General features: G+C 35.8%; 1 protein-coding gene across 1 annotated transcript in view; it reads left to right on the top strand.

Moving 5' to 3' along the window:
* The window catches only part of LOC116910936 (contactin-associated protein like 5-2), a 222,971-nt gene that overhangs the window by 25,045 nt on the left and 184,499 nt on the right, over positions 1-13,427 (top strand). The window contains exon 3 of the mRNA XM_032914680.1: positions 7,888-8,031. Within this exon, the coding sequence (XP_032770571.1) occupies positions 7,888-8,031 (144 nt within the window). The remainder of the gene's footprint in view (positions 1-7,887; positions 8,032-13,427) is intronic.

The following is a 13,427-nucleotide window of genomic DNA, read 5'->3' as shown; positions in this document are numbered from 1 at the left end:
TTGAAGGGCTGATCACTATGTCTTGGCAGGGCTTATCAGTCAACTATTCTGCATAATTTGTCCTTTTCTGGACAGTATTAGTCTGCAGATGAAATAGGCAGTTTTGTCCAGTGGTTGCCTAGCCACAAAGTATTGCCTCACGTGGAGATAGAGATGTTCAAGTTCTTCATTAAATCCACCATAGGAGATCTATTAGGAGCAGATATGTCTCAACAAAGATAAATAACTTTAAATGTCAAATTTTGTGGATTTCTGATGTTTTTGAAAACCATATATTTATATAAGACCATCTGGACTGTTGTCTTTATATATTAATATTATCTTGAAAGTACTCTCGCAAAATCAGAGCCATGAATTTGCTATTTGGCCCATTACTCACAATGTGTAATCACTCAGAAGTTTGTAATGACATCAATAGAAGGACTGGCTCTAAACCTTGTACTTTTAATCTTTTTTGACAAATAAATTCTATACCAAAGCAAAGATTTGATTTTAGCTTAGTTACCAAGTGAGATTATGACTGTATAACTCAATCTAGCTAATTCCTCACTGTTAAATTACAACCATTTCTAAATTCCTCATAAGAACAACTTTAGAATAACCACTTTCAGCCCTCCAGAAGTCCAGGGAATTTAGGTGATGACTCCTCCATAACTTCTTCAAGTTGTACATGAGCATTGAGATATCCTTCTGGGTAGGGGGGTAGGAAGAATGAAGCAAATGCTGTAGCTGATGTGTCCTGACTGGACCCAGCTGCAAGGCCTTGAGACCAGGAATCCAAGTAGGCAACTCTGAAAAGTACAACTCTCAAGAAAGAAGTTTAGAATCCACATATCTTTTTGTTTGATTCTCCTGAATCAATTCATAGAGGCAGTCTACCTCTATCAAATCTGATGAGTATGGTTCTGTGAAGTTTCCAGAACCTAATCACACTTTTTTAAAAATACAAAGACAAAATCTTTCTCCCAAAATACTGTGTTCCTTAGTCTGTAACCCGAAAGCTTGTATCTTGCACTCTCTCCCAGAGTAATAATATAACCATAAAGCTCAAAGTCACACTCATTATGAAGATTAAACAATTTTTAAAAAGGAAGTAAACCAAACAATGAGCCGGATTGACTTTTGTACTCTATGATGTCAGGAAATGAACCCAAAATTCCTGTGGAAACCATGTTAACAGAATCTTAGCTACCTGTTTTGGTAAATATCATAAGTAACCACAAACCCTCACTAGACAGCATCAATGAGCCATATGGCCTTTAGCGCGGTAATTCATAGAACAAACTAAATGTCTTCTATCTATTCTAATACCAATAGGCAATGTATCAAACCAGGACTTTAGTCCAAAATATATTCATCTGTTAAGCTCTCTACCTGGAGCCACAGAGTTTTACTTAACCTTAATAACTTGTAAATATCATAATACTCTACTTGAAGTCAGTGACTAATTTTTCCCAATCTAAGTTCCAAACCATGGATGAGAATCCCTACATGATTCAGGTAATTTCTGTACTCTCCTTAAAATAAACTTAAACTCTTTCTATCAATTCTAATACCAATAAACAACTTAAAAATCAGGACTTTAGCCCAAAATATGTCCATGTGTTAAGCTCTCTACCCTGAGTTACAGATTTTTATTTAACCTTAATAACTTCTATAATATATGTCTGTATTCACTCTGCCTTGTGTTACAGACATTTATTACAACTCTCTACTTGGAATTAGTGACTAATTTTCCGTAAAATCCCCACGTGATTCGGATAATCTCTTTACTCTCTTCTTTCTAAAAATAAACTTAATCACCTCTTAATAAACCTGTCATTAAGAAGTAGTTTTTCTAACTAGGATTTCAACCTGAAATTCCCGTGGAGCCCATGTTAAAAGGAATATGAGAATACTAAAAGACTTTCTAAACAACTTTATTTTAAAAGCAGCTTTTAATTTCTAACTCTCTGATCTGCCATTACTTATCATACAGTAGGGGATCTACAGCCTACCAACCCAGGGTACTTTCCTATTTCTTTGTTTAATTTCCGGCACTTGAGATATCACATGACTTAACATGGTGCTGGCCTCCTCTTACTTGGAAATTAAAACTTTCTCCCAACTCTTAGGATTACTAGCGGATTCTTGCCCATCATGTTGGTTTGCCATCTGTTGTTGTAAAATATAAAAGATAAAAAAAGTAAGGTTGACTTTTATTCCCATTAGGTCCTGCACCACGGTAACCCAACATATCTGCTGGATTGCTTAATTCTCAGTCAGCAAAGCCTCTCACCTGCTTTGCTTTATCCCATATCACACTGCCAAAAGCCTCTTTCTGAGCCCGGCAGCAATCTCTCTACCTATCTAGTTCCCAAGGCAGGTTTCTATGCCAGAAACACACATCCCAACTCCGTGGTGGGCCAGACCAGCTGCCTCATATTCCTTTACCCTTAAATCTACACATAAAAGAAAACACAACACAATAACCTTTGGCCCAATTGATAAGATATAATTGCCCACTTAAACATACAAAGCCCAATACACATCCATCCCTTAAAAACATTCGTAACAACTTGTAAAGGTACAGCATAGAATCTTAATGTCACCTGCCATATTTTCCTGTCACATCCTCTCTCCCTTTCCCTACTGTCTCTTCTCCTTTCTTTTCCAGTCTCCTCCTCTTCCTTCAAACTTTTCTCCCACCCATCCTTCCTTCTTGTCCAATGACAGGCCTCCTTCTACCTTGTACCTGCCTCACCTGTGACATCATCCCACAGTGCTCATCTGCATATATATATATATATATATATATATATATATATATATATAGACATGAACACGTACACATGGAGAAATGAATGACAGCAAGTCTTTACAGAAAATTTACTTTGAAATATTCTAATGATAAATTTATTTGAGTGTAGAGAAAATAGTATAAGACAATTAGTATGTTTGAAAGCAAAAATTAAGGTAAAAAATATAAAGGTGATGATAAGTAAGTCACTATGCTTCCTACTTTACTCTTTATTTACTATATGAGGGTATCACATGAAATGTAAACACATCCAACACTTAGCAAATAAGCTATCCACTGACAATAAATACCATTGGCTCACTCTGCCTTGCTGTAAGTTGACACACAGCAGATTTCAAGTGAAAGTCATTTGAGAAAAGTTATGGGAATTTTTCTAAGCAATACAATTGTGCAGCTATGTGAAGAAGCAAAGGGAGAGAGTCACTTTAAAAGAATAAGAGGTAATTTATTGTAGTTCCAAATATGAGTGACCCTGACCAAGTTACACAGATTCAAACTGCCTCTAATTGTATGTTCCACCATGTTAATACAGAACAGAGAAATCCATACATCAAAAAATTTTAAAACACAGTCAGGTACAGGAAATTAAGACATCCCTGCTATAGGTCTTCAATATTATTGGATAACATTCTTAAAAGTTTTGGTTTGTGGGAGCTAGCAATCTATTTGAATATCCAAATAGGGATTTTTACATCATCGCAATATTAGGTCAGACACAGAATAAAGAATGGATAGCTATGAAGGGGAACTAAATAGAGCCCAGATCTGTAAGATTCTCTTTCAGTATGGGAGATGTTAAAAGTCAACCTTGTAGAATGGTTGTGACCACTATGACATTTTCCTGAGAACTTTACAGAATCATCCCTATTGCAGTAAAACTAAAAAACATGTTTTCTTTTATCCCACGCTAGTGATGGCACCATAGGTTAATCTAAGGATATCCTTCTAGAGAATTTAGAAATGATCATATTTTAAATAGGTCGTAATTTATTAATAAATAGTCATAATTTAACAATTAGCTAGAATTGATTGTACAGTTATAATCTCATTTAGAAGAAACCCTTATATTTGTTACTAAGCTAAAGTTACAATCTTTTACATTGGTACAGAATCTATTTGATAGAAGTTTAGATTTTCTTTGATATGATTTTCTTATGATTAACTAAATTAATTAATTCAAGTTACTTTTGAATTATTAAATTAGAGTATTAAAATTAATATTGTTACTCTCATATATGGGCATTGTGTGTATATAAAACACTTAAATAAACAAGGCTGATACTGACTTCCTTACTGCTATTAAAAAATGAATATGAGTTGCTAGAACATGTGAGTTAAGGGCAAGATAGCAAATTAATGGCTCTAAGTTTATTGTTATAATGCTTACAAGATAGTTTATTAAGATCGTTAATGGACAACAGTCCAGATTACTTAGTTAGATGATTTTCAAAAACATCAGAAATCCACAAAATATGACATTTAATGTTGTTTATATTTTGTTGAGCCGTGTGAACTCCTAAGCGTTCCCCTTTGGTGGATTCAAATAAGAAATTGAACATCTCTGTTTCCAAGTGAGGTGATGTATTATGGTGAGACAGCCACTAGGGCAGAAATTGCCTATTTCTTCTACAGACAAAATACTGTGCAGAAAAGGACACATTACAGAATACTTGACTGATAATTTCTGCAGAGGCAGAATGATCAGCCTTTTGAAATTCTATGTTTCAAAAGTATGTCAGCTGATCATTGGTAAGAAGGCTGAAGACTTGCTCTCACATGTTACTTCAGGGGAATGTACATGTTGACAGTTGTCTCTTTAACTGGTCTCAGTTTGGAAAGCCATGTTAGGCTTCCTATATTTTCAAACAACATTGATTGTTCTCAGATTTCTGACAGTGTTGAAACTAGTTATAGTCTCTTAGCCTGCAGAGGCTGTTTAACTTTGAGTATTCATATTTAATTAGTGTTCATATAGTATGCAAGCTAGCCTGGATAAAACCCAGACATGAAGCCTTTCTTCAAGTTAACTAGAACAGATAACTAAATGTTCTGTTTAACTAATAAAATGTTGGACTTGGTGTTAAGTATATTTAATACATTTAAATTACAAAATGATAATAGTTGTTCTCAGCCTACATTTGCTAGAAAATTTTTATTTTTTTTAATTAGGCAGAAATGGTGAAGTGTGGTTTGATGTCATTATGCAGGTGAAGGCCGACAAGATAAAACTAGGTCTGTCACTGGATGAGAATGAAGGGAGGTGAGAACAGAGGTTTTAGAAGGGAGAAAGAAGATGAGAGGGGGACAAGAGCAAGGAGAAAGAGCTGGGGAAACATGGCAACAGATGTTAAAATTCCTCTCTGTGTATAGATACAAATTGTTATGACTATTTTTAATGGATGGGTATATACAGGATTTTGTACTATCTAGATGGGCAAATTATGTCTTATCAGTTGGATCAGAGGATATTGGGTGATGTGTTCTTTCATGTGCTGACTTAACTGAGTTCAAGAAAGTATATTGTGGTGGACACATGGGGCCTGCCACAGAATTGGGATGTGTATGCCCTGAGTGGTGCTGAGGAAACTGAGTGGCTCATAGACCACCTGAGTCAGAGAGAAACTGGGAGCAAAAATATAGTGAGCACGAGAACCACTTGAGATGCATGCCTATTTTATTTTTACTGCAATAAATTCCAAACTGGGAACTTGAGCATGTGTCACTTTTCCCTTAACAAGACAGAAGAACAGTTTGCAAGCAATCAGTATCAATCTTTACAAATAATAACAGCCATAATTTTTCCATTATAGATCATCCAAAAAATGACTTGGACAGAGAGATAATTCCATGGAAAATTTTAATTTTACTGCAGATATTTTAAAAATTACATACAAATCAAATATAAGTAACCTGAGATAATGAGTAGAAAATTCATTGTTTTCTATAAGGTGGCATATATGATTTGGATAAATATCATATATTAAGTAAAGTTATCAGTACATAAAGCAGAGTCTTCCAATCTGACTATATGATAATGAATTAAGTCTCCAATTCATAGTACAATAATATTATCAAATTCTCTACTGTAAACTCTAAAGTGGAGGAGGTATTTCTCAGCTAGAACACCTTTCCACTCTCAGGAAATTTTTTTTCTGTTTTGCTTTTTATTCTAAATAAACTAATATTCTCTGTTAATAAAAAGTCTAAAAGTATTAATTGAATGTGAAATGGATAATCATGGTCAAATATACCTTAGTACAATTTTATTTCTTTGCTTGCTAGATTCATTCTGTTCCCCATTGAACCTAGAAGTAGGCTAGGAAGTGCAATGATAAGTCAGTGTTGTTGAGGCATAAATGTAACTGTGATGAGTGTACTATATCCATTCTCTTGCTGTAATTAAAATACTCTGATAAAGCAACTTGTGTCAGGAAGTGTTTATTTGGCTTACATTTTTAGGTCATAATCTATCATTGAGGAGAATCAGAGCAAAACCTAAATTTGGAAATTGAGCATAAACCCTGCTTTCTCTATCCTACATTTAACTAGCTATCTTATACAGCACAAACATTTTACTCTGGGGCCATTCTGCATCCCAGGCAACCGTAACAGCCTTGAAGCATAATGGATACAAGAACCACAGCATAAATGCTTTCTTATCTATTTTATTCATTGGTGGGTTTAAAAAACTAAGACAGAGTAACTTAAGGAAGAAAGTTTTATTTTGACTTCCAGTGGAGGAGACAGTTCATAATGTTCAGGAACACAAGGCAGCAGAAACTGTGGCAACTACCCTTACTGTGTACACAATAAAGAAGCAAAGAGAGTCACATGCTATGTACAATTTGTTTTCATTGATTTTATTCAGTTAATAACCTTGCCCATTGAATAATACTACCTTAATTAAACCAGTCTAGAAATAATCTCACAGAAATGCTCAGATATTTGCTCTTTAATGACTCCTCATTCAGTAGACCATCAAAATTAATGGTCACAAGTGTTTTCTTGTTCCTTTGGGTCCCCAGAAAGCAGCAGAAGGAAGCCTCCATATGACTCCCTGCCTTAATCCCATCCCCACCAAATCTTCCACAGGACATTACAGATGGTTCCCCTTCCATGCTCACGTGCACACACATTCACAATCGTGGACATGCCAAGGCATGCCTGTGCTTATTTTTACCTTGAGACAGGGTCTGTTCTGACTTAGCTACTGCTAATTGTAACTCCAGATTAGTTTGTGGCTGAGTTTCTGGATGTTTCTCCTAGCCTGGCCTGGCCTACCATCCATTCTTGGTAGTAGGGACCATAGGTGTAGGCTACTTCATTAGTCATTGTTTTTTTCTTGCTGTAAGGTTTTTGCTTGTTTTGTTTCCTTTTGTTTTGTTTTGTTTTATTTTGTTTCAACAAGGAATCAGACTTTCATTGTGGGGCCTTTTACACACTGAACATCCTCTAGCCCTTACGTGTACAATATTCTCATCACTTAATTTGTACTTCACAACAAGTTATAACTCTTATACATTACAATCAAAATTGCATTGTTAATAATTGTCATGCTGACAGTTTCATTATACTGATGTTTAATTGGTTCTCAAATCCACAGGTCAGTTTGTATTATTTCACTCTTTTATCTTTATAGATAGCAGTTGGTGAACAACTCTGTGCATATATATTCTTTGGTAATGTGGGTTTTAGAATTGGGTTTCACTGTGAATAATCAAGGATCTGCTTTGTTCCTTGGCCTTTTTATTGCCTTATCCTTTCTGATGCTGTGCTACAGAAAAACATAAAGATGTTAATTTTTTTTCTCATTTTTCTCTGTCATTCAGTGTTTTATTTAGTATTTAAAAGTGTTAAGAAAGAAACCAAATTGTTTTGGTTAAGTGAATCCATAAGAGCCCAACAATTACAGATATTTTACATGGGTCAATCAGTATCCTTTAATGAGTAATCAAGTGGCATCTTTAATTATTAAGCTACGGCTCATTCATACAACTACATCTAGAGAAATGTACCTACTTCTTTTACATTTCTCCTTCTTCAGAGCTTGTAACTAACAGTTGACTTTTATTTCTTCTACCATAAAGCTCAGTTTTGGAGGAATCCCAGTACCAAGCAAACCTGGGACCTTTGTAAAGAAAAACTTCCATGGCTGTATTGAAAACCTTTACTACAATGGAGTGAACATAATTGACTTGGCTAAAAGACGAAAGCATCAGATCTACTCAGTGGTAAGTCATTGTCTCTGATAACTGGTGGTTTGTAGACTTTGGGTAAGTCTTGGTTCCGTTACTCTACCTCTATATCTCTTCACACTGGGTTTATATTATGCATTTAGAGTTTTCATCAACCAAAGCTGTGTATGTATTCAGTTGGGAGAGTGCCTACCAAGCATGCATGAAATCCTGGGTTCCATCCCTGACACATCATAAAAGCAGATGTTTTAGTTAATTTTTAACTTGCTTGATAGTAGAAATTTAAGGTAGGAAGGCTTTATTCTAGCTGATAGTGTGAGAGAATACATTTCATCATGGAAGAAAAGTTACTGCCGAAAAGTAAGGGGCTGGCTGGTGGCATCCCATCAGCACTTAAGAGGCAGAGTGAACAGAACTTGTGGCCAGTATTGCACACCTATAATTACAGCATGTGGGAGGAGTAAATCAGCATTGCAGAATTTTAAGTCATCCTCCATTACATATCAACTCCAAGACAAGCTTTTGCTATAGTAGGCCTTGCCTCAAAAACTAAAAATGAAATAAAACAATTCTGATTTTCCTACTAGCTAACTTTAGAGTGCAAAAGGGCCATGCAAGAACTGTGAATCATTTCATTGGTAAAGTGAAGTACAGAAGTTCAGAGAATGTTGCATTATTGTCTGTGGGGAAGATTTGAGATCTATGCAGACTAAGGGAGTTTCTTTACAATTTCTAAGAAGTAAAATGAAAGCACAGGACCTGTTGAATTCCATAGCTTGGACATTGTTTTTCTTCCAATTGGTTAAATTAAGTAGGATATTTTAAATGCTGTGGTATTGTTAGTATCTCAGGAACTCCTTGTATATCACTTATAATCCCAGTGGATTAATAATGCATTCTCTAATTCACTAACATCTATTTTTTGTAACACATCAAAAATTTTATAAGGAGACTTTAAATAAATTATTCTTGAATTTCCCCTCCATTCTCCAATTTCTCCTACATCTCCCTGTACGCCCTTTTGCATTTATATGCTTTTTACTTTAGATATTATTAAACACACATGCTTGCATGCACATGTGCATGTACATGCACACACACTCTCACACACACACACACACACACACACACACACAAACACACACACCAACTACTTTTCATTATAGTTTCTGGTGTAATTCAGAAAGAAGATATGAAAGGGACTTGCTATAAATTACGCAGATAATGCTTTAGAGATGGCTCAGTGTTTGAGTGTGTATGGATTCTGTAGTGAACCCACTTTGAATTCTCACCACCCATATTAGTTATGACAGATTTACAACTGCCTATAACTCAGGCTCCTGGAGAACCTATGCCGTTCTTTGATCTCTATGGTTTAGTTCCAGGGAGCTTAGGGGATCTGCTTGGTTGATAATGTTGTTCTTCCTATGGGTTTGCAAACTCCTTCTGCTCCTACAGTCATTGCCCTAATTTCTCCATTTGGGTCCCTATATTCAATCAGCAATACTGTCTGGGTTTGGTTTCTGCAGATGGGATGAATCCCTAGGTAGTCTCTAGATGGCCTTTCCTTCAGTCTCTGTTCTACTCTTTGTCCTTTCATTTCCTTTTTAAAAAAAAGAATTCTGGTGTTGCTTGTATCTGGATATTAGCTATTAAATAAATAACCAAGCTGCAATCCATAGATCCAGCAAAGTTAAGCATAGAGGATGGGACTATGGAGACACATGGATCTCCCTGGGAAGGGAATAGATTAGATTTTGTGGGTAAAGTATAGGGGGCATGAGAATGGGAGGATCCATTGTGAAGAGAGGAGGAATGGGATCAAAAGAAGAAGTTGAGGAGAGAGAGAGAGAGAGAGAGAGAGAGAGAGAGAGAGAGAGAGAGAGAGAGAGAACTGAAGGACATTTGAGAGGCAGTGTAGAAACCTTGTGGTGTGGAAACTTCCTATATGATTTTTATCCTAATAAAGTCTCTAAATAATGAGGAAGAGAAACCCCAACTGACCATCTCTGGTCACCAAAGGAAGCTTCCAGTACCAGGACTGCGTTTCATCCAATTGAGTCATTGGCCATCAAATACTTCCCTTCAGAGCTCGACAGCCCCATGGAAGAGGAGGCAGAAGATGTGTAAGAAACAGAGAGGATAGAGGACACCAGAAGAAGAAGGTCCTCTAAAACTGAGCAAAGCTCATATCAACCTGCAGAGGCTGAAGCAGTCTCCACGAGGTCTTCTGCAAACATACTATAGCTTTCAGTTTAGTACTCTCACGGGCTTCCTGAATGTATGAACAAGCGGGTCTATGATTTTTGTGCCTTCTTTTATTTTTCTGCTGGTTTGGCTTGTTCAACTTCGATAGGATGAGCTTTTTTTTGTTTTGTTTTGTTTTGTTTTATCTTACTATATGATGTTTTGTTGCATTTAAAAAAAAATTCTGGGTTATTATTTTTGAGGTCGTTGGGGCCCCATCCCTCAACTGGGGCCTGGACTTTCCACTGGATGGGGCCTCTACTGGTTCTCTCTTCCCTTTGATGGGTATTTTAGCTTATGTCCTTCCTGTTGGGTCCTGGGAATGTCCTGGTGGCTACCCCCAGTTCCCACTTCCCCACGATTACATACCTTCTTCTTCTTCTTCTTTGAATTTCCTGACCCTCTGTAATTGTCCTCCATTCCTGCCATATCTGAACTGCCCCTCCTTTTATACCCCATACCTCTCTCTCTCCCAGATCCCTCTCTCCCTCTACTTCCCAGAGATGATTTTCTTCCCAATTCTAAGTAGGACTGCAAAATCATCAAAACATTGGGAGAACTTTCTTCTGGAGTTTTATATTTCTGTGAATTGTATAGTGGGCATTCATAGCTTCCTTTGGGCTAATATCTACTTATCCGTGAATACATACCATGCGTGTTCTTTTGTGACTGGTTTACCTGACTCAGGATATTTGCAAGTTCCATTCATTTGTCTAAGAATTTCATGAAGTCATTTTTTTAATAGCTGAGTAGTACTCTATTTTGTAAATGTACCATATTTTTTTTATCCATTCCTCTGTTGAGGTACATCTGGTTTGTTTCCAGCTTCTGGCTATCATAATTAAGGCAGCTAAGAACATGTACCCCTGTACTCCATTTAAAGTTTTTTGTTTTTAAATTGTATATTTTTATATTTACACTTCAAATGTTACATCATTTCCTGGTTTTCCTTCCATAAACCCCCTATCATATCCTCTCCGCATATGAGGGTGTCCTACCACCCATTTTTAATAGGGTTATTTGGTTGTCTGCAATCTAACTTCTAGAGTTTTTAGTATATTTTGGAAGTAGTTCTCTAGTGGATGTAGCATTGGAAAAGATTTTTTTCTGTATCTGTGTGTTGACGTTTTTTTCTATTGATAATGTCCTTTGCCTTACAGAAGCTTTGTAATTTTATGAGGTCCCATTTGTCAATTCTTGATCTTCTAGCATAAGCCATTGGTGTTCTGTTCAGAAAAATTTCCCATGTGCCAACATGTTCGAGGTTCTTTCCCACTTTCCCTTCTATTTCATATATCATATCTGTTTTTATGTGGAGATGCTTGATCCACTTGAACTTGATCTTTGTAAAAGGAGGTAAGAATGGGTCAATTTGCATTCCTCTACATGCTGACCACTAATTAAACCAGCACTCTTTGTTGAAACTCCTTTCTTTTATCCACTGAATAGTTTTGGCTCATTTGTCAAAGATGAAATGGCCAAAGGTGTGTGGGTTCACTTCTGTATCTTAAATTTTATTCCATTGATCTATCTGTCTGTTTCTACACCAATGCAGTTTTTATCACTATTTCTCTATAGTACAGCTTGAGGTCAGTGATGTTGAATCCTGCAAAAATTCTTTTATTATTGAGAATGTTTTTGATATCCTTGGGTTTTCATTTTATTCCAGATAAATTTGAGAATTGTTCTTTCTATCTGTGTGAAGAATTGAGTTGAAATTTTGATGGGAATTGCATTGAATCTGCAGACTGCTTTAAGTAAGATGGCCATTTTGACTATGTTAAATCTGCTGATCTGTGAGCATGGGAGCTCTTGCCATCTTTTCAGGACTTTTTCGATTTCTTTCTTCAGAGACTTGACGTTCTTGTCATACAGATCGTTCAATTGCTTGGTTAGAGTCACACAGAGGTATTTTATATTATTTGTAACTACTGTGAAGGATGTTGTTTCCCTAATTTTATTCTCTGTCCATTTATCCTTTGAGTAGAGGAAAGCTACTGATGAGTTTGCCTTAATATTGTATCCAGCCACTTTGCTGAAGTTGTTTATCAGCTGTAAGAGTTCTCTGGTGGATGTTTTTGAATCACTGATGTGCAATTGTATAATCTTCAAATAGTGATACATCAACTTCCTCCTTTCCAATTTGTATCCCTTTCTTCTCCATTTGATGCCTAATTGCTCTGTCTAGAACTTAAAGTATTACATTACATAGAGCAAGTGGGGAGCCTTGTCTTGTCTCTGATTTTAGTAAGATTGCTTCTAGTTTCTCTCCATTTAGTTTGATGTTAGCTATTGGCTTCCTGTATATTGCTTTTATTATATTTAAGTATGGACCTTAAATAACTATTCTCTCCAATACTTTTAGCAAGAAGGGGTATTTTTGTCAAAGGCTTTTTCAGCATTTAATGAGATGATCAAGTGATTTATTTTTAGTTTGTTTATACTGTGGATGATACTGATGGATTACTGTATATTGAACCATCCCTGCATCTCTGGGATGAAGCCTACTTGATTATAATGAATGATCATTTTGATGTATTCTTGTATTCAGTTTGCAAGAATTTTATTGACTATATTTGCATCAATATTCATGAAGGAAATTGGTTTGAAGTACTTTCTTTGTTGGGTCTTTGTGTAGTTTAGGTATTAATGTAACTGTGGCTTCAATAATGAATTTTTTAGTATTCCTTCTGTTTCTATTTTATGAAATAGTTTGACAAGTATTGGTACTGGGTCTTCTGTGAAGATCTGATAGAATTCTTTACTAAAACCATTTGGTCCTGAGGATTTTTTGCTTGGAAGGCTTTTAATGACTGCTTCTATTTCTTTAGGGGTTATGGGACTGTTTAGATGGTTTATCAGATTCTGATTTAATTTTAGTTCCTGGAATCTGTCTAGAAAATCATCTACTTCATCTAAATTTTCCAATTTTTTTTTTTTTGGTTTTCTTTTTTTGAGTATAGGCTTTTGTCGTAGGATCAAATAATTTTTTGAGTTTCTTTAGATTCTGTTGTTATGTCTTCCTTTTCATTTCTGACTTTGTTAGTGTGGATAGTGTCTCTGTGCTCTCTGATTAGTCTGGATAAGGGCTTATCTATCTTGTTGATTTTCTCAATGAACTAGCTCCTGGCTTTGTTGATTTTTGTAGAATTCTATTTGTTTCTATTTGGTTGAATTCAGACCTG

The sequence above is a fragment of the Rattus rattus genome, chromosome 10 (genome assembly GCF_011064425.1).
Source record: "Rattus rattus isolate New Zealand chromosome 10, Rrattus_CSIRO_v1, whole genome shotgun sequence".
Lineage (NCBI taxonomy): Eukaryota > Metazoa > Chordata > Mammalia > Rodentia > Muridae > Rattus > Rattus rattus.
The sequence above is the reverse complement of the archived record's forward strand: the minus strand, read 5'-3'. Positions and strand labels throughout refer to the sequence as shown.